Source organism: Galleria mellonella, unplaced genomic scaffold (genome assembly GCF_026898425.1).
Source record: "Galleria mellonella isolate WM207_F2 unplaced genomic scaffold, CSIRO_AGI_GalMel_v1 utg109, whole genome shotgun sequence".
NCBI classification, from domain to species: Eukaryota; Metazoa; Arthropoda; class Insecta; order Lepidoptera; family Pyralidae; genus Galleria; species Galleria mellonella.
The window spans coordinates 1,143,618-1,167,649 of NW_026441972.1; the positions used below are offsets into that span (position 1 = coordinate 1,143,618).

General features: G+C 34.0%; 1 protein-coding gene across 4 annotated transcripts in view; it reads right to left on the reverse strand.

Annotated features, from left to right (window-relative positions):
- Window positions 1–526: 526 nt before the first annotated feature.
- LOC113511180 (CCAAT/enhancer-binding protein) overlaps window positions 527–24,032 on the reverse strand; it is a 44,770-nt gene continuing 21,264 nt past the window's right edge. For all 4 annotated transcript variants that reach the window (XR_004224076.2, XR_004224075.2, XM_052892471.1 and 1 more), the window contains exon 2: window positions 527–3,398. Coding sequence is in view for 1 of the 4 variants with exons in the window: in XM_052892471.1 (XP_052748431.1) it covers window positions 3,389–3,398 (10 nt within the window). In the remaining 3 variants the exon portion in view is untranslated. The remainder of the gene's footprint in view (window positions 3,399–24,032) is intronic.

Sequence of the window (24,032 nt, forward strand, 5' to 3'; positions counted from 1 at the left end):
CTAAATACTTACGCACACGATGTATCTTGACGTACCTTTATTTAATTATTTACTTAAATGAAGGGGTGGCCTATTCTATGCCGGGACCTACGCGGCTTACTAGTATTATTTAGATAGGGTTTAGTGATAATTATAACAAAAGCTAGTTTTTTTTTATACCACTGAGGTGGCAAACAAGCATACAGCCCACCTGATGGTAAGCGGTTACCGTAGCCTATGAACGCCTGCAATACCAGAGGTATTACGCACGTGTTGCTGACCCTGAAGAAACCTCTTTACCCCCTTTTGAAGAACCCCATGCTGTAGTCTCTTGAGAAAACCTCGGCAGGGAGCTCATTCCATAATCTGAGTGTTCGTGGGAGAAAACATTTTTGAAACCACATTGTATGCGACCATTTAGGCTGTAGGGTATGAGGGTGAACTCCCTGTCGTTGGCGAGCCGTACGATGTAGTAGTTACCTTTTTTTTTTAATTCTATTTCAATAGACTTATATACAGGGTGGGTAAAATAAATAAAATATTTTATATTAAATATTCATATATTAAAATTAATTGCACCTAGAACATTGACATTACATTTCTCTTATCGCTAAATTTATTGTCAGGAAAAATCAAGGCCTCATACATAGGTACAATATAACGGGTACAATATAAAGCAAAATATACATAACAACATATAACCAAATTATATAAAATAGCTGTTACATTCATTATTTAGCCAGTAAAATACATATTTATTTTTTTTGTAAAATTTATTCCCGAAACAATTTTAAATATTTTTTTTTTTTACATTTTTACCAAATTACAATTAAGTATTTATATATTTACTGTCTAAAAAACATGTAACAAGAGGAGCGTAAAAAAGTCTTTGGCTCAGAACGAAAAAAAAAATATGGAAAAATATTTGATCTCTTAGCACCATCTGGACGACCAAACATAAACGAAAAATATATAAAATTCATTTAAAACATTAAAAAAAACAACAAGAAAAGTATATATTATATACTATAAAGGCTTTTTAAGTGAGCCTCACAAACGTATTGAACACTTTTTGTTTTCTAAGTAGTATAAAGATATCAGAAAAAAAAAACAAAATTTTTTTTTCACAGATTTTATATATACACATCTGTATTGTGGAAACATTAGTCAATTAATAGTTATAGCTTTTCTCTTATTAGTTAAAAAAAAAAATAGTTTCCCTTATAAAAACTCATATATTATTATGTAGTATGATTGGGACGGAGTGGTATCATTTACTTGTACATACTGTTTGGTTTCTACACACCGAAAAAAAAAACTGTTGACAATAATAAAATTTATAATATAATATATGTAAATTATTAAAAATAAATACTTTAATGACTATTGTAATAAAATATAATATATTTTTTTTAATATATAAATGGTGTGTAGTCACCTTGTAGATATTATATATAAAAAAAAATTAGGATCCATTCTGGTAACTATACGTTTCAAGACCCGTTTTGCAATGACTGCCGACCCTATTTGAATGTTACTACGCTAATCTAGGGTTGGCACTCAGCGGTTATGCGTTCTAGTTTATATATAACTGTGTAAAGGCAGCCTGTAACCCGTGCTAGTAGCTACCGTTTCACGAAATTAAGTAGCACTACAAAAAAAAAAAAAACAAATTGAATTATATATTTAATATAAATAACTCCTTGTACTTCCCACACGACAAAAGAATGATTTTATCATATATTTTAATTTAAAACTCGTCACTTAACACTTAACGTAACATAGACAAGAGATATCTAACAAAAATTATTTAAAGGTACATCGTTAGGAATAAAAATTTTAGAAATCAACAATTATATAACCCATAGCAAGACTTAATCGCTCAGCGGTAAAGTTAAAAATAGTAAATATTTACATAATGATTTAAATTATTCAAAAAAAAAAACAAATTTAATAGTACAGTTTAACAAGTAATTAGAATTAAAAAAAAAAGAAACAAAACTGTTAATAAGATGGACAATTTAATTGCTAAAGGTTTTGTAAGTACGCATTATATTTTAATGTAATAACTACCGGTTTAACTTAAGTCTAGTTTAGTCAAGAAATCTCAACTAGTTTCGCGACCATCCGGGACTCTTAGTCGTAATCTTTAGTTATTACATTAAAGTATAAGATAAAACACAGTATCTCTTCTATATTTTTCTAACGAAACATCAATTGTTTTCTGAATTGTTAATAAAATTTTATTATATAATAAAAAGACAAAATAGTAAAAGGTAAAATAGAATAAAGACAGAAGAGTAAATAAGTATTTTACAACTAGAACATTCGATTATTTATAGATTCCAAATTATTTACAACCAATTTATATTACAGTAACATTAAAACTAACTAATTAAACTATATATTACATTAAGACGTTCTTAACTTAAAAGTTGAATGGATACGATAATTTGATTTTTAATGATCAGTCATCCAAATATATATATATATATTTAGATAATAAAAATAACAACGTTTACTATTAAAATGATTCTAGCGACATCTATAATGTTTAATCTGACAAAGATTAATTCACAGATGCATCGCATGATGTTTCTCACCTATATATAGCCAATGATGGAATCAAGAAATCAAACAGAGATCACAATTCGAACACAGAGTTAATGATTGATAAATTTGACCTTGACAGATGTCACATTTGGTGACCTTGATGAAGTAGCGGTTCGATACAATCGATACAAATCATGAGTATATTGGTAGATAGTTTTTTTTTTTTTAACTTAAGAATTTTAAGAAAGATTTTAAAACAATTTAAAAATAAATCGAAATTTATTTTGTGGTCAAGATGCAATCTTCATTTGTTCACATTTCTTGACTAAGACACAACAATGAATTAAAAAAAAATCATGACTGTCCAATAAAAATTAATCTACAGCAGCCTTCGCAAATAAAATCAGACTTTCCCGATGTCGTTTTAAAGAACATTTTTGAGGCTCAATGGCAGTGATTTTGTGAGCGTGCGCAAATCCTTGCCACATTATTTGAGATCACTACTAGGTAGCTAGGATTCGCCATTGTCAGAATATGTTTACAATCAAAAGATTAAATAATAACTAATTGAGAAACGGCACTTCTTACAATAAGTAATGGACCGTAAACGATCCGCGCGCGCGTCAAAAAATGACAAAGAAGTTGCGTTTCTGCGTCATTTTTTAATCTTTTGCAACTACCTTATAAACTATGCTATCCTTGTATATTTATATAAAAAGTAAACAGTAAAAATCACAAAGTTACAATTCGCTAGCTAAAGTTTTCCAAAAAGGAGTTTCACTTATAAATAGTAAGTTTCATCATGCACATGTTATGTTATCACACGGACGCTAACGCTACGTAACGCTCCGCTGTCTTAGTTCCATCTGTAACAAGAGAGAAAAAAAAATTAAAAAAAAAGAACCTAATCTGTCTTTATTACAAAATCCCTCGTTTTTTTATTTTTCTTAAGTATAGTATAATCTCACTAATAAAGAACACTATTCACTTAGGAGAATGAAAGCAGGTTCGTGAAGAATTTATCAAGATCTAGCTGTATTCCGCGGCTGTGCTTGCATGAATCACTATTTAAAGCATTTTATTTAATAAGTTAGGATATAACCTAACCGTGTACCGCCTTTTATTTAAATCAGTTCAGTAGTTTTTGCTTAAAAAATTAACAAATATCCATCCATAACTACAAACTTTTGTATTTATAATATTAATAGGATTGACTACGTTGGTGAAATGTATGGGGAATCGCGTGGTGGTCGACCTGATATGACTTATTACTAACAATATAGTTGCTAGGTTCCATTACTAAGAATCCTTTCCTCCCGCCATGACATAACATTTTACAATGACATTAGTTCTCTATGAGTACCCATGGAGAATGGAACGGTGAAAATAAAATCAGGTGAGTTTTTTTTAAATGGATAATAATGGAATGGTGACCCGGCCTGCGCTAACAGTATACACTGGCCAGTGAGAAATGATAGGTGAGAATGAAAAAGGAGGTTAGTTAATCCATTGGGATGAATTCACTTGGAACTGGACACCATAGCGAAGAGGTCAAACTGGCCTGCCAGGATTTTCGTTTTATGGACAAAAAGTGAGATCATGCACATACTAATGATATAAATGTAATGGTAGGATAGATACCATAATAATAATATATTGTGTGTTGTCACCAGGGCCGTATCTAGACCCAATTTTAAGGCAGGGCAAAAGAACTGTTTGGTAGGGCAGAAGTCAAATTAAACTCGAAAAATCGAATCTATATTTCTTGGGTCTTTCATTTTAAAGTATTGCTAACAATGGGGCTACTAATCCCTATTACTAACAATCCCTTCTCCCCCCAAATAGGCCAGTTGGTCCACGACGAATTCACCATCTATAAACCACGACAGTTGCTAGTAGCTAGCATACATTTCTTTCTTACTGTACTGGGTTGACTGGAAGAGATCTCTGTCAGAGATAAGTCCACCCTTGCTCACAACATTTATAAATGAATTATTTTATATGTAACTTACAAGTGCAATAAAGAATATATATAGATTGGATATACCGTTCTCTTCTAACAGTCCTCTATGCCTATATCAAACGTTATTTACCATTTACTAACTAGTTCAAATTACATAAGAGACCACAGAGCCCATCTATGCTATAACCAAAATGCAACGGGGCAAAGCGATTTGCCTTCTAAAAATTCATGGTCCACCACAAAAGTGTGCTACTTTGAGAGACGTTACGTCACCAGCGCGGAAGCAGCGCGGCCGACTTTTACTATGTTGCATAACGCCAAAATCTGTTTGCGTAACGCTCCACAGACCTAATGTCCCACTGACGGCGTTACGTCACCATTATAATAATTTTGACGGTTGAAGTTGAATGTTATAGAAAGTGGGACGTGTGAAATGTCAATGCATCTAATTGATCTATACGCACAAAGTTCGAGTTCACGTGATGATCTCGCGGTTGATAAGCTGTCAATCAGGACGAGAGAATGCCCTTAGGATAGAAAAATAGCGATTACAATGGCCTTAAAAAGTTTTAAAAATAAAAAAAAACAAAATTAACCGAGTCATAATGCCTTGAATGTTTTAAAATAGGTGTATTCTTAATTTGATTAGTACTGCACCTGTGCTGAAATGTGTAGATGGTGCAAGTACTTTAATTGATTTTATTTATTTTTTATTTTATTTATTAGGCGCACATAACAGAAGTTTACAAATAAAAACTTAAATTATAATATGCAAGTACATAATGGGTATCAGGTAAACTTGCCACAATATGTGCACACAGCATGATCCAATAATAAATGCGACTGCAACAAAGCCATTAGGTTGCAACTATTATATTATATTACTACTATATATATATATTTATATGGCTCTATCACCTTACCCCGGTTACGCACGAGTACAAATTAGAATAAATTGTATATTCGTAAAAAAATATCTAACTAATAGTAAAACTTCTGTCAAAAGTCATTGCGTGGTTTAGAAAAAATAAGAGAAACAGCCAGTTTAATTTGTTACACCGAGCAAATTTTATTCCGCAAAAAGCGGCCTCTATCATAAACGCATCCACTGATAAACGACGAGCTGTTTCGTAAACTCGTCGCGCTGAAATCAAGTATATTTTGAACCTGGGACGAGTAAACAAAACGTAGGTAAATTCCGATATGATTCTAATATACCTAAATGATTTTAAAATTGTATGTTTACATCTTTACCTCAACCGTTCTCTTATATTATATTATTAGTATTTACCCGCGGCTTCGTCTGCGCGATCTAAATGTATTGAAAGACGACGATGAAATAGTCTCTGTAATTCTCCATCCCAAACACTATGCGTGTACTAAATTTTAGGATCATTGGTTGAGCTATTAAAACACCAAAAGGTAAAAAACTGACAAACTCACTTTCAGAACAAGATTGGTAAAGATACCACATATACCAGAAGTGTTTTCCTCTATCCCCCTCATTTCTCTCTATCTTTACGATCTGTCCGCGATCCCAGCTTCCTCAGCCACTGCAGTATCTGACTAGTATCCCCTCCACAAATGCAGTGTCCCCTTTTCTCTTCTCCTCATAAATCCTTCATTCCTTTTTTACCAACATCATTAATGCACTCTTTATATATGTTCTTTATTGCACTTAAACAATACATGCGACGATTAGTTTAACAACTTGTTAGCAAGTGAGGGCTTATCTCTGAAAGAGATCTCTTCCAGCCAACCCAGTGCAGTTAGAGAGAAAATAATTTAATTTGGGTAATCCAGTGCAGGAAAGGTACCGGTGAAAATAATGCAAATACAACAAACACAAATTGTGAATAAATATATAAATAAGTAAGTAAATAGATAAATATATACATATGTATAAGTGCATAGAATTATCATGTATTCGTACAATTGGTTAAAAGATGTGATTTCAGCCTTCTCTTGAAGGAAGTAATGGAAGGACTATCCCGTATGTCAGCTCTTTCTAGTTCTTTTGAATCCGGATGTATGTATATATTATACAAAAACATATAAAAGGCTTCAATAAGACCAATACTAGTCAAAACAATTGTTTTTAGAAATTTTGTCTATCTATCCGCCTGCCTACCTATTTATTTCGGCATCACGCAAAAACTAAACCGAATCGAGAACCCCCTCTTTATGAAGTTGGTTGAAAATGGTGAATGACGTTGATAGATAGGAATGGCACCATGAATATCACATAATACACAATAACATGGGGTTCTTGAAAGGTGTAAAAAGGTTTCTTCAGGATCAGCAACGCGCGCGTAACGCCCTTGCTATTGCAGGCGGTCATAGGTTACGATAACCGCTTACCATCAGTTGGGCCGTATGCTTGTTTGCCACCTTAATGGAGAAGAAGAAGAAAAATAAAATAACATGTTAACCTACATAGTAAATTTACTGCTATTTCCTACCCTCAAAATTAAAGGACAACCATCAATCTGCTGCCAAGCAACTGCAGTCTACATAACTGGTTTTAAACCGATGTAGAATTTCAGCAATTTATGATTTTGATATACAAAATTACAGTTACCAGAGGGAGACTTTGTACAAAAGTCGATTGCTTGGGCACCTCTGTCCCATTCGTGTTTCTACCGTGAAGCAGTTGTGTTTGCATGGCTGTTTCGGTTTGAAGGGTGGGATATGGCGTGAATTTACTGGATACAGAGGAATAACATCTGAATCCTCAGGAATGGCAACGCATGAGGGGTATCATGGGCGAAACAGTATACTCTGTTATGTCCACGGTACTGCTCATGTCTATAGGCGACGGTTACCACTTTCCATCAGGTGGACCGTCAGCTTGTTTGCCATTCTAAGTTGGATAAAAAAAAAGTTTGAAACGTTAAAATAAAAACAAAAATAATAATACATAAATATTATTATTCATAGAACAATTGGCCATACAGTCCCGGCATAGATTAGACATCCTTTCCCTTAGTCGAAGAGGCGACTAAGGGAGGGCGAAAGTTGAGAGCAGCGTCATTTTTAAAACCTGTCTAAAGCCTAACTGCGGTTGCCAATTCGCTCACCAAGCATGGCAACTACTGGCAAACCCCCTAAGTTATTAAGGCTTATGTTCATCAGTGAACAATTAAAGGCTGATATAATGATGATGATGATGATGATGAATAAAATAATGGTTGAAAAACTATGTATGTGTGTGTGTGTGTTTATATTTTTTATGTAAATTATTACAGTAGGTAGTACACAAATCGTCATACTCGTAGAATACTGACGGATCCTTTATATGTAATATTTGTCAGATCCGTCAGTATTCTACGACTGTGACGAAATGCAAATCGAATATGGTCAGCTAGTATAAAATAAATTTATTTATTGACCATTCGATTGTCTTGCAAAATCATATTTGCATAATTACTTCACGGAAATATTATATATCTAAATATAGTCGCGCATATATGCCATACAAATTGCATATTGTATTTCAACATTTTAATGGAAATATTGTTGATTGTATAATATGACAATTGCAAATTAGAAAATTCTTGTAATAATTATGTTTGATAAAAAAAAAAAAAAACTTGCAACTAACTACTAAGGGACGTGCTAAAAATACCGTCGAATTAAAACTCCTTTCCAACTGACTTCAAACAGAATGAGGTTCTCGATTCGATTGTATTTCTTTTTTTTTATGTTTGTTACCTCATAACTCTGTCAGTCTTAAACCAATTTAGAATTTATTTTTTTATCTAAAACGATATACTTACAGATTGGTCTCGTAGATTTTTTTTCAAAAATCGTTCTAGAAGTTTAGTTTTAAAATCGAAATATCTCTGGTTTTGTCACAATTGAAGTCACTTTTTTTGGTAGGACACAATCCTTAATTATTAAAAAATATTGGCAAAACTATCAGGAGATCATAAGAAGAATGGAGAAACAGGATTATCAACAAGAAGTATGATCAAAGTTCATGCACATTTTCCGCTAGCGTCAACCAACAAATACAAGCGGGGTGGGGTTACTATTCTATTTTTCTCTATTAAGGAAAAGATTTAAATGAATACAGTATAAATTTCCAAAAAATTCTCATGGAAGCGAAGACAACGGGTCTAGTTTAGACAAACGTGCGGAAAAAATTTCAAACATGACCTGTCATCGAAAAATATCAATTTATCGCCACAATTAGATTTACATGACAAAAAAGCAACGCGCTAAAAGTCATTAACCTCGAGCGCATTCTAGATAAAAAAAAATGAAGGTCAACGCTCACTACGAACGAGTCCAAAACTAGAGAGTAATCATAAAAAAATCACATGCACCCAGGTCAACGACCGGTCGGTACCCGAAACGCTATGGGCAATGCACTCATGCGCTGCGCAGACGCATCTCGTAGGGAAAAACGTTGATTATGACGGGAATAATAAATAGATGTGCCGCGGAGACACAAAAGTAAATATTTCCTCCTTTTAAAACGAATATTAGACCAATAGTAGACCATTGTTTGTATTTCATACTGGCTCGACAGACGGCCGCGTCATCCTATGATTTCCCTACCTTTACACAGTTTATGTTTTCCTTGTACTTCAATTTATTATCTTGTAAAACGTTTGCTTTCCCCGGAAGCTTTTCAATTTGTATTTGTATGTATGTAACGGATATGCTGTTTACATACAAATTTGAAATTTGTATGTGCTGTTATTGATCTGAGCCTAAAGTCAGATACAATAAACATACCTTATGTTAGGGGTTACCCAGTGGATGTAATAAATAAATAAATAATAAACTTTCAAAGTACATGACAAGTTTGGATCATGTGACTGCAATTTTATATATAAAAAAATATTTGACGTACATTAATATTTTTTTTATTTTGTCTAAAGAAAATCTCAAATAAAAACTTAAATTTTTTTTATACAACTTAGAATGGCAAACAAGCTGACGGCCCACCTGATGGAAAATGGTAACCGTCGCCTATAGACATGAGCAGTACCATGGACATAACAGAGTATACTGTTTTGCCCATGATACCCCCATGCGTTGCCATTCTGAGGACTCAGGTGTTATCCCTTTGTACTCTGTAATTTCACGCCATATCCCACCCTTCAAACCGTCACAATTGACGGAGTGACCTCGTAACAAACATAAAAAAATACCTAGAGAGCCATCTTCTTTTTTAAGCCAGTTGAAAATATAATAAAAACTCTCTTTACAATACATTCCAAATTTAAAAATTATTAGATGACATCACCGACTTAAGTCATTTTTACAAAAGACTCATTTTTTTGTTGCACAGTCGTCGCTTATTTTGTGGCAATAAAACGAAATAACATTAGTTCATGTTAGACTTCCGCAAAGCAAAACTTCTTGTCTTATTTATTTTTTAATAAATAAAACATAATATACATAACAAAAAGTCTCCTCCCGCTTCATCAATATGGATTGAAATAGATGCAGCAACTGCACGTTTTTGCGTGTTATATATATAACAAGAAACACAGTAATCGGAGAAAATACGTAAAAAAATTAAAAATTCCGACGAATTGAGAACCTTCTTGTTTAAGTTGGTTAAAATTAGTATTATAGGCGATATTTTCGGAAGAGTTTATAGTGGAAACAGGTTATCCCAATTTTTTTTTTACTGCGGGTACATCAGCCGCGTGACTGCGGAATTGTCTTGAAATTTACTACCTGTACTAAATTTCAAGACAATTGGTTAAACCTTCAGCCTAAACTCATTTTCACATTTACAATGTTATTAAAAATATGAATTTTAAGAACACTCCTATATTTTTTACAATACTAATGGCATTATGACGCTGTTACCTTAGCCTTTTTTAGTTTTTTTTTTTTCTTACATATAGACCATAATATATCGTTTTTATTACTTTGACCAGATTCAAATTCAAATTTAGAATTTTAATAGTAGCTATTTGAATCGTATCCAATTAAGATAAGTTGGTCTGTATAAAAAAATCTTCCTGGTCTATACATCAAAATTAAAAAAGAAAAACACGAACCGACATGATTGTCTGTGATGAATTTATTGCAAAAATTTGTCTTTGTTCTTATTGTACTTAGTAATTTAGACAACACTGTGACCTTTTAAAGCGAATTTTGTTTTTGTTTTTAAACGTAATAATTAGTTATATGAAATGACAAAGTCGTGACTATTTCGCCTGCCTAGTTAGGTTTGATTTGACTTTTTTAAAAATAAGACTAGACTTATAAACATTTTTCTCTGCATAATACAGTAAATTCAATGACGATACAGTAGACAGATCAACGGGATAACGTTCCGTAGACATATTAGACATTTCTTTTTGTTGTTTTTATTTTGATTTATATCTTATATAGTAACAGCTAGTTTTTTATGTTACTGTGAGAGTCGTATGATTCTATGAATATTTATTTTCTTTCTTTCTTCTCTATTGTACCATGGACACAACAAAATATACTGTATCGCCCATGATACTCCTCATGCGTTGCCGTTCCTGAGAATTATGGTGTTATGTCTGTAATGCTGGTTTATTGCCATATGACGTTTTAAATCGAAACAACTATGTAAGCACGCCTACTTCTCAACAGAAATACGAATGGGACAGAGGTACCCATGCGGATGACATCTGTATAATCTCTCTTACAAATAATAGCTATAGTAACTTACACTGTTGTTTAGTTCGCAAACTTATTTACAATGACAGACATAAAAAATGTCGAACTGTAATTGATTACATCAATGTTAACGGTCACATTATGTATATTAATGACATTGCTGCGCGCGAGCATCGCGTGACGCTTCCCACATCCAGATCAATGCAAGTGCGATGCATGATGCGATGACGTAACGAAATCCCAAAAGTGGGCCAAAATAATAAAAAAAAAGAAGCCCCACCCACCGGTGCACACGCGCAGTGAAAGTGCGTGGAAACATGCTCCCGCGCACGGCGCCCCGCGACGGTTGTCATTCGTTGCCCGCCCGCGGTGGCGGCGTGACGTCTATTGAGATGTATGTAAAAATTTTTAAAATTATTTTTAAAGTTTTTTTTTAGTCCGAATTAGTAATTAAATGGATACAAATTTTCATTATGAATATGACGTTATGTTATGAGCAATAATTTATTTATTTTCTCCTTTCTTTCGCCTACAAATGGAACTAAATTATTTTACAAAAAAAAGTTACTGCGGAATTTTGATGAGAACTGACTTACAAAAATATATTTTTTTTTTTCTTTTAAACTACTTAAAATGAAGTCGTCAGTCGATAAAAAGAAAAACACATCCGTATTATTATAATTAAAATTAATTAATTAATTAATAATGCTGATAATTAAAGCTCCTTTCCAGTCAAAGTTTGCTGCAAGAACTCTTACAAAAGCTTGCCTGTTTCATTTAATATAAATTATAACAGTGTAATTTTTGTGCACATACATACATACATACATATCTGTCACGCCTGTCTCCCATTAGGGTAGGCAGAAACAATGGAACGCCAAATGCTTCGATTCAAACAAACCTCTTTCGCTTCTTCCACATTCATCAATCTTGTCATACACGCTCGCCGGTTACGGGTACTTTTAATTTGGCCCTTCTTCAGCACGTCGCCTATTTGGTCGACATACGTCCATCTAGGGCGGCTCCTACCGACATCTCCATTCATTCTTACTCGATAAATCTCTTTCGTAATTCTTCTTTCATCCATCCTCTCCAAATGACCAAACCAAACCAAACCAATACAAAACAAAACAAAACAAATTTTTTGTGTACAATAAAGTATAAATAAATAAAAATCATGAGCCATTCATACCGACTTGATAGCTGAAAGGGCTAGGATAAAAAAAATCAATTGCATTAATAAAAGGAAGCTAATGACTTTGATCACGCCCTGTATAAAATTCATTTTCTACCAGAGGGAGACTTTGTACAAAAGTCGATTGCTTGGGTACCTCTGTCCCATTCGTGTTTCAACCGTGAAGCAGTTGTTTGCATGGCTGTGTTTCGGTTTGAAGGGTGGGATATGGCGTGAATTTACTGGGTACAGAGGAATAACACCTGAGTCCTCAGGAGTGGCAACGCATGGGGGGTATCATGGGCGAAACAGTATACTCTGTTATGTCCATGGTACTGTTCGTGTCTGTAAGCGACGGTTACCACTTTCCATCAGGTGGGCCGTCAGCTTGTTTGCCATTGTAAGTTGTATAAAAAAAAAATACTATTTTATAAGGGGAGTTATGCCAGTAGTTGCCACGCTTGACAGACGGATTGGCAACTGCAGTTAGGCTTTTAGAGATATTTTAAGAAAGACACTGCTACCCATCCCTCGCCGTCCCTTAGTCGACTCATACAACACTCATGGTACAGGGTGGCCTATTCTATGCCGGGACCACACGGCCATACAATAATATATTCAGCATTAATTACAAACATGATAAAATAAAATAAAAATAGTAGAGATTTAAGAACACACCTTTAAAAGATATTAATACTATCACCCTGTATAAAGCTAATCAGCTGATCTAATCTCGAGACGCGGAACGGCGCCGCCTCAACTTGATAAATATTTTCGCACAAGAATAGATTTCAAAGCATGTGCGAATCTTAAGAGATAACTGCACAATGAAACTGTGTGTTTGTCTATCTATGTAGATATACTATACTACTACTATTATAAAGGGGGGAAAGGGATTATTAGCAATGGAGTTTGACAGCCCCATTGCTAGCAATATGCCCTATTAGGTCGACCTCCACGTGGTTCCCCTATGGAAACTATCGTGAACAATTCTTGTTGAATTCGTCACGATGGGCTAACTGACCTGCTTCATCCTCACCTATCATCCTTCACTGGTGCCCCGCCGGTGTATACCGTTAGCGCGGGTGGGGTTACCATTTCATTATCAGCCATTAAAAAATATTATAAACGCAATAGTTTGTGAGGATATATGTATAATATTGTTAACCTGTGTGGTCCCGGCATAGAATAAGCCACTCCTTCCTTTCCTGGTGGAGGGAAAGTGATTGTTAGTAATGGAGAGGTTAGTCCCCATTGCTGTCAATGTACTCTATCAGGTCGACCTCCACACGGTTCCCCCTGGAAATCATCGTGACTACTTTATCGTCGAATTCGTCACGATGAGCTAACTGACCTGCTTTTACATCCTCGCCAATCGTCCGTCACTGGTGTCCCGCCAGTGTATGACGATAGCGCGGGCAGGGTTGCCATTCCGTTGTCATCCATAACAAAAAACCCCTTCCTTTCTCGTGGGTATCATAAGAAGCGACTAAGGGAAGCGACAAAATCACACGGGCTAAGCCGCAAGCCAGAGCTAGTAATATATAATGATTCACACGGGCGAAGCTACGACATACAATTAACTAATAAAAAACATATTCAAGACTTTCAGATTAAGTCGAAATAATATCAGAAACGACAAACATAGTAAGTTTATAAGATTCCCGTTATACACACACACACACACACACATATATATATATATATATATATATATATATATATATATATATATATATATATATATATATATATATATATATATATATATATATATATATGCATATATATAAGGATATATGTAACCTATTGTTAACATCTATACACTTACCATGTATAATTTTTTTTATACAACTTAGAATGGCAAACAAGCTGACGGTCCACCTGATGGAAAGCGGTAACCATCGCCTATAGACGTGAGCGGTACCATGGACATAACAGAGTATACTGTTTCGCCCATGATACCCCGTATGCGTTGCCATTCCTGAGGACTCAGGTGTTATTTCTCTGTACCCAGTAAATTCACGCCATAGCCCACTCTTCAAACCGAAACACAGCTATGCAAACACAGCTGCTTCACGGTTGAAACACGAATGGGACAGAGGTACCCAATCGATTTTTGTACAAAGTCATACATTCATAGTCACCTGTAATGCCTTATATAAATTTCTAAGATCATTCCCTAAACATATGTATTTAGACGCATTCATCGCGGTATCAAGTATATAATACCTTAATCAATAGATACTATAAATTTGATAAGGAACCTCTCGATAGATACCTAAATTTTTGTTTGTTGAATCAGCCAGCCCGTAAAAATATATATATATATATCTAGATAAAACATATGACTAAACATATCAAAAAGATAAATAGTGTGGGAAAAGTCTTTTGTTATCGTTCGTAAGATACAGCAGTGGGATGATTCAGTTATTGAAAAAAAAAACAAGCACTGTTAAGCAACCGATTTCGAAAAACATGTACAATGTATTATAAACATCTTAAAGGATTATACAAGGGAATGAGATTATCAATTGGATGGTAATTGTTCGTGTGTACGTTACACGGAATATTGTAAACTGATTTTAATGATTCCGTTTCTATCGATATACTTTATTATTGTGTTAGTTCCATATTTATTTATTTATTTATTACATCCACTGGGTGAGCCTTACAGTCCTCCAATACGTTCACCCAGGAAAGCATGAGTACAACAACATATAAAAAAGGAATGTTACACAAACTTTTTTATAGTATCAAGGAATATCTTGAGTGTTAAGTGTGACATTTTAATTATTTTTTACCCCCTTCTATTGACATTTTTCTGTTTTGTAAATTTGTTGTATTAGTTGTTATGTGTAGATATATGTATAAATGACATAATGTACTATAATCTAGACTTTAAATATGTAAGGTCAATTTAAATAATGTAATTTAATTATAATTTTGTTTACCGTTTTTTTTTATATAAAATGTAAAATATTTGCATGCCTACATCTTTTAAGGCAATTGAACAGGTGCCAAAATAATACCACGTGGCTTGTAATAATTTTAAACTGTTTAACGCAAATAAACTCATTTCATTTCATTTAAAAAAATAACAAACATATTATAAAAAGATTTAACTCAAACAACTCAAACTGAACACAAATTAATTTATGATTGCGAATAGAGAAGAATGGAGGAGAAAAACATATTACGCTGACCCCAAATAAAAATTGGGATAAAGGAAGGAAGATAAGACGATAATCTTAAAGTCATCTAGTCTTCACTAGGACTGAATAACTTCTTTGAAATAAGATAAATTTTTACAGGAAACTGAATCATAACTAGGCTGAATGATTAATCTATATATCATATATTCCGTGAAGATGTCTGATTTAACTTTTTTTTTATACAACTTAGAATGGCAAACAAGCTGACGGCCCACCTGATGGAAAGTGGTAACCGTCGCCTATAGACATGAGCAGTACCATGGACATAACAGAGTATACTGTTTCGCCCATGATACCCCCCACGCGTTGCCATTCCTGAGGACTCAGGTGTTATTCCTCTGTACCCTGTAAATTCACGCCATATCCCACCCTTCAAACCAAAACACAGCCATGTAAACACAAGGTACTCAAGCAATCGACTTTTGTACAAAGTCTCCCTCTGGTTATATGGATTATTCATACTCATCATCTCAGCTGTTAACTGTTCACTGATGAACATAGAGCCTCCTGTTACTGGGGGCTTTGCCAGCAGTTGCTACACTTGACAGGCTTTGATGTTTTAAGAGGGACACTACCGCCCCATCCTTTCACCATTAAGTTCCCTCACCTCTTACGACTTCACCCACGTGAAAGGAAGAGGTAGTCCATTCTATGGCGGGACTACACGCCAACATATTTTTCTTGAAATTGCTTAACTACAGGAAAATATGTTTATTTCACTAAAATAAATATTCAAATAAGTTTGAAGGTAATTTATAGATTGTATGGCTTTAAAACACGTCAATTCTTGGAAGTTTATTGGCACGTTTATAAAATAAACTCGAATACGGTGGCCACGTTATGGGGTTTAAATTTAAGGTAATTCCGAAAGGAGAAGTACCTTAATTCGTCCACATTTCTGCAATCGACTTCACAAAGGAGATTCTTAATTTCACTGTATTTTTTTATATTTGTTACGTCCTAATCCGTCATTTAGAATATTTGGAATAATTTTTTTAGACACATTGAAAGGACGTACTTTTAGAGTTTATTATTTTAACTTTTATTATTCAATTACTCTTTGGAATCAACTTCTAGCGGCAGTATTTCCGAACCGATATGATATCATAACTTTAAAGGAAAGAGAATATTCATTTTTAAAAGGCCGGCAGCACTCTCTCTCTGAAAAAATCTCTTTACCCTCCTTTTGAAGAAGCTGTAGTCTCTAGGGAAAACCTCGCTCATTCCACAATCTGAGCGTTTATGGGTGAAAACATTATATATTCATTCTTTTATCTCTTTTTACTGTGTACTTCTATCATAGTCTCTAATTCTGTTATTATTTGTATGTTGTAAGTAATAATATATATATATATATATATATATATATATATATATATATATATATATATATATATATATATATATATATATATATATAAAGAATATAAAATAAAAAATCTATCTATCTATCTATTTAAATAAATAGTACAATGCCACTATTATTGATTGCTGTCCCCTTCCAGGGTTCATGTTGATTCTTTACTTTTAATAACTTAAGACCTATATTGTTACAACATGAAATAGCGGGGGGATAGGGATTGTTAGTAATGGAGACTGAGAATCCCATTGCTAGCAATATACCCAACCAGGTCGAACTCCTCGCGGATCCCCCTGGAAACTATCATGGTTGATTCCTGATGAATTCATCATGATGGGCTAACTGGCCTGTTTTCATTCTCATCTATCACCCTTCACTGGTGCTCCGCCAGCGTATCCTGTTAGCGCAGGCGAGGTTACCATACCATTTTCACCCATCAAAAAAAAATGAAATATCAATAAAAGATTGAATTGAATTAACCTACAGTAAGACAAATGAAGGTCACTGAATACGTGTTACTATGTAATAATAGACGCATATTACAAAAAAATTAATTCATAATCCTATTAAAGATAAGCATTTTCAAGTATGAGATAATGGGAAGAAAAAAACCATCAACCGCTGACCGCTCGCACTTATTTAGGGCATCGATAACACTGACACAAATGTCTTATCGCGCACTCGTATAAACAAACAAACACTATCACGTTGATATTAGATAGAGCGATTCAGGGATTTTCTAGTTAATTAATCTTAAACAGCTTTGTTAATTGTAATCATTTTGTAATTATATTCTAGTTATAATTTACTAGAATGGCAAACAAGCTGACGGCCCACCTGATGGAAAGTGGTAACCGTCGCCTATAGACATGAGCAGTACCATGGACATAACAGAGTGTACTGTATCGCCCATGATACCATCCATGCGTTGCCATTCCTGAGGACTCAGGTGTTATTCCTATGTACCCAGTAAATTCACGCCATATCCCACCCTTCAAACCAAAACAGCTATGTAAACACAACTGCTTCACAGTTGAAACACGAATGGGGCAAAGGTACCTAAGCAATCGACTTTTGTACAAAGTCTCCCTTTGTTATAAAATATCAGTATACTTGTTTTTTTTTTTATTGTTTAATTTGTTCAAATATTAAAAACCGTTCAACGAAATTTTATTTCTTCTTAATCTATATTTTTATTTATTATTCAAACTATTTTCCATTACAAATAATGAAGAGGAAATATTTGATTATCTGTATGTCTGTTTGTTTTGTCATGGATAAACTCAAAAACTATTAAAACGATTAAAAAACTTCTTTCACCTATAGAAAGCAATGTTATCAGCGATAACATGGGCTATATATGTTATTTAAAAATATTACAGAGTCCTTTAAAACTTACAACAATGTAAGCTAATGAATTAAAGATTTGCCTACTAAAGCTAATACAAAGTACTAATTAATCTTACTCTTTATCAATTTAAGCAAAGCCAGAATGGATCGCTAGTAATAATATAGAAACTTCTAACGAGAATTTTTTTTTACATTGAATGTATATAAAATTTTATATTATTCGATTACAACTTAGTTGTATTCTACAAAAAAAAAATCTACTTCAATAGACGCAAAATTAAACAAAATATCGATTTAAAACTAATGAAACGATTTTGATAAAATTTCTATAGAGCATACGTATAAGTATATCCTTTCAGATAAAAAAAAGAACTTTCCAGATCGGTTTACAACTGACAGAGGTAACAAACATAAAAAAAACTATCGAATTCAGATTCTCCTTATTTTTGAAGTCGGTTGAAAATCAATATGGTCGATTAAAATTAACAGTTACAAGGGAGGATACAGGTAATTTTTTATCTCGATCAATCAATACATTTTTTTTTTTGTTTTTTTTTTTATACAACTTAGAATGGCAAACAAGCTGACGGCCCACCTGATGGAAAGTGGTAACCATCGCCTAGAGACATGAGCAGTACCATGGACATAACAAAGTATACTGTTTCGTACATGATACCCCCCATGCGTTGCCATTCCTGAGGACTCAGGTGTTACTCCTCTGTACCCTGTAAATTCACGCCATATCCCACTCTTCAAACTGAAACACAGTCATGCAAACACAACTGCTTCACGGTTGAAACATGAATGGGTACCCAAGCAATCGACTTTTGTACAAAGTCTCCCTTTCCAGTCACGCAGACAAAGTCGCCGCGTAAATGTCAATATTGGAATAGTTCAAAAAAATATTTCACTAACACCCACGGTACATTAATAATTAACGCAATAATTAAAGTAATCTAAATTTAATTAAGTAAACAAATTAAAGCCGCAAAGTTTAAACTCAAGGAATCACGTGTAAAACTTGGTGCAATGACGAAATTAGAAACTGAAGTTTTGAACTCACGCCGTTTGCTGTCACGTTGACGGTGGCCAGAGAAAACATGCGGTCGAAAGGGAGACGGAAACAGTGGCTTTATGGTGGCAAATGAGGGGTGCCAATGGTGTCACAGTATACTCTGTTATGTCCATGGTGCTGTTCATGTCTATCGGCGACAGTTACTACTTTCCATCAGGTGGGAACCGTCACTTATTTACCATTCAAAATTTCAAAATTACATATAATTCTGTTATTTTTATTATATATATATATATATATATATATATATATATATATATATATATATATATATATATATATATATAGTTGGCCGTAATCCACTAGTGTAATGTATCGAAATGTTTCGCTGCGTCTTATGTCGGTGATCCTAAATAAACAAATAATATAATATAATATATACATATATAATACTTTTGTAGAGTCATTTTTAATATAAAAATTATCTACAAAAGTATTAAAATGCTCTATAATAAAACAGCAACTTTAATCGTGTAGTTGCCATGTGGTTCCGGCATAGAATAGGCCACCCCTTCCTTTCCCGTGAGTGTCCTAAGAGTCGACTAAGGGAGTTTAGTGGTCGAAAAATAGGCAGCAGCGTCCCTCTTAAAACATCACAAACCTCTAACTGCAGTTGCCAATTCGCCTGCCAAGTGTGGCAACTACTGGCAAAGTCGTTCTTATAGGGGAGACCTGTGTTCGGCAGTGGACAGTAAACGATTGGTTTGATGAATCATTCCTCACTAGTTCCCGAGCTTTTTTTTTTAATAGATGATAATGGAATGGTATCCCCATTTGCACTAACGGTGGCGGCGCTAGCGAGGCCCTAGTGAGGGATGGTAGGTAAGAATGAAAGTTCCTCAACTAGCGTACACTGTAGGGAATGGATTTTTAGAAATGCGGACTACCAGTCCTATTGCTAGCAATATACTCTGTCAGGCCGGGGGGAAGGGATTGTTAGTAATGGGGTCCAATTTACCCATTGCTAGCAATGCACCTAGCCTATCACGTCGCCATCCACGCGGTTCCTCCTGTAAACCATAGTGGTTAATTCTAGTGGAATTCGTCACGGTGGGCTAATTGAGCTGCTTTTTAATTCTCATCTATCATGTGTCCCTGGTACCTCGCCAGCGTATACCGTTAGCGCAGGCGGGGCTACCATTCCATTATCATCCTTTAAAAAAAACTAGTGTACACCAACAGCGCAAGCAGAGTTACCATTCCATTTTCATCCATTTTATTTATTTTATTTTTCTATTTTTCCTTTAACAATTTTCAATTATATAATTTACAGAATTTAATTTAAAAAAAACCTATTATTGGCCATACTGCTCTGTTATAAAATATGTTAATTTTATTTGTAAAGCGTTGTTCGTTTTTTTAAATAAATAAATAAATTTTAAAACCCCATATCCCTGTAATTTGACAACGTGATTATTTCGACACATCTAGAAGTTTCTGTTTACATTTCGTCACAATATTGAACTTGCTAACCCTAGCACGTGACACCGGTCGTTGTTCGTTTTTTTTTACACAATCACACCATCGAAATTTCTTTGAAAAACTTTATAACACTGGGAAGTTCTAGAAACACGTGCTTATCAGGACTGGACTTGCAATCGTCAACATAACAATTACTAATATTGTTATGAAAGTTTGTAAACACGTTTAGATGTTGTTTAGATTGTTGTTGTGTTTGTTGCTGAATTACTCCTAAACAGGTTAAAATATGATAGATTAAATATTAAATAATATTTAATTACACACACATATATATAGATATTTCCAATGATTCTTATATGCTTAGATGACGCAACGAAGTGCAAGTAAATTTTGAATCTGTGGTTTGGGATATGCAATAACAATCAGACGATATATATATGTCGAAATAAAAAAATGAATACCTTAAATCAAAAATATTCTTTGTGAGTGTATATGTGTGTGTTCATTATGCGATATTTTCTCAAATTTTAAACCGATGATTATGATTCCTATTTGGCTTTTCAGTACTCCCATATAGCACCCTTGCCAATTTTTATCAAAATAAAAAATTGCTCGCGGAATTTGAATTACAATAAAAATTAAAATAAATTTCGCGTCAAAAAATTGGTAAATATTTCCAATGACTCTTATATGCTTAGATGACGCAACGAAATGCAAGTAAATTTTGAATCTGTGGTTTGGGGTATGCTATAATATAACAAACAGTCGGCTGACGACCCTTGCGGTTAAATATACTGTTTCACCTTCCGATGGGTGTCGGTTTGATTTAATCACGTACTGTATTATAATAGATTATATCACAATATAAAGAACTATTATATTACATGTCGTTCGAAGTCTGTTTGTATTGGTTTTGGTTTATTTTGTTTTATTTATTTATTTTTTAGTACAAAATGTGTGTACAAGACGGACTTATTGTACAATCAATCTTAGGGAAGTGTAAGTAAACTCAAATGCGACACTACACACTAAAATTTACATCGATACACAAATAAATATGTATATACATTTTTTATGCAACTTAGAATGGCAGACAAACTGACGGTCCACCTGATGGAAAGTGGTAACCGTCGCTTATAGACATGAGCAGTACCACGGACGTAACAGAGTATACTGTTTCGCCCATGATACCCCCCATGCGTTGCCATTCCTGAGGACTCAGGTGTTATTCCTCTGTATCATGTAAATTCACGCCATATCCCACCCTTCAAATCGAAACACAAAATATAAATAACAAATATACTTACACATATATAAGATATATTATATTATACACGATTTGATTACTATATTAAAATATTACATCAACCGTTAACTGTCCACTGTTGGACATACGCCTCCCTTTATTCAGTAGCAACAAGCTTAATTTTCACATAAGGTACCTACTTACTACATCTACGTGTAACTAAGTCTATGGACCACAGCTATATTTATCTCCCATTTAAATACCTACTAGTTCCCGCGGATTCGCCTACGCGAAATATATTATCTCCCGTTGCTATGGGAATTTACAATAACCTTTTCCACTAGAAAAACTGAGCACTAGCTCTTTTATGGAATTCCTATGCGGAAGGAGAAGGGATCGTTGGTAATGGGGATTAGATATCCTATTGCTAGCGATACATCTTGTTTTTTTTTTAATAGATGATAATGGAATGGTAACTCTGTCTGCGCTAACGCTGGCGGAGCACCAGTGAGAGATGATAGGTGAGGATAAAAAGGCAGGTTAGTTAGCCCATCGTGATGAATACACCTGGAAGGGGGGAAACGCTAGCAGAAGACCAATGAGAGATGATAGGTGAAGATGAAAGCAGGTCGTAGTGATGAATTCAACAAGAATACTTGTAGAATTCATGTTGGTTTCCAGGTGGAACCGCGTGGAGGCCGACCTAACAGGGTATATTGGGGGAAAGGGATTGTTAGTAATGGAGACTGAGAATCCCATTGCTAGCAATATACCCAACCAGGTCGACCTCCTCGCGGTTCTCCCTGGAAACTATTATGTTTAATTCCTGATGAATTCATCATGACGAGCTTACTGGCCTGTTTTCATTCTCATCTATCACCCTTCACTGGTGCTCCGTCAGCGTATCCCGTTAGCGCAGGCGGGGTTACCATACCATTATCACGAATTAAAAAAAATACATTTAGTATATATATAAATATAATACTAATAAATAAATAAATTAGTGTTACAGGTGTCCATAGGTTACAGTGACGTTTACCATCAGACGGGCTATATGCTTGTTTGCCACTTTTGTGGTATAAAAAAAATACATTAAAAATAGTTGAGCGGTTTCAATATTGTAACACATACATTAATGTCCCATACATTTATATATATTAAGTAGGCTAACAATTTGTTAATTATACAAATAAATAACAAATAAACAAATTAATTGAAAATAAAATTATTTTGAATTCCCAAGCCTCTTCTGTGTTAATGGGAAATGAACTGTAAATTCATAAGCACAAAATAGTATTTCCAATGTTACATGTAATGTAATACATTTACCTTGCAACCTTGAACGTTTTAAAAATACCTACTCCGTTTATATGTCAGTAACCTGTAATGGTTTGTTGACACCGCACAGCTGTTGTGTCATTGTCACTGTGACACTACCATTATTTGAAGTTTTATAAAAAAAAAAACATAAACAAAATTAGCTGAAAGTAATTACGAGTAGTAATTAAATGAAGATGGTTCCGTACACATTAACATAAAACCATAAACAAATATATATGTATAAGAGGGAGACCGAGGCATAGTTACGTCAAGATCAAGGAAGGAGTAGGTGAATATATTATATGTATTTGTACTAAATAAAATAATACATATTCACTAGGAGAGAATGAGTAAGGAGGAACATGAAGAGAGACCACAGGAAAACTACTTAATATATATATATATATATATATATATATATACTTCAGCACTATATTGGTTACAAGTACTTCATACCTGTGATTTAAAAGAAAAATGGAGTTGTTGCAGTAAAACAAAACATTTATTTCTTAGCTATTTTATAGAGGGCGCTGAGTCAGTGAAACAACCGTGTCGCCGTAGCCGCGACAGTGTATTTATTGTTAGCATTTTAATGTCGCAAAAACGACGACAACGTACCAATTTACTAATTTCCTTTACGCATTTCCAACGTTCCCTTACTTTTTTCTCTTCTATTTCACCTACCGTAACTATTCTGACACGCCCTGTATATATAGAATTGATACAACGACTACCAGGCTCGCATAAGTTA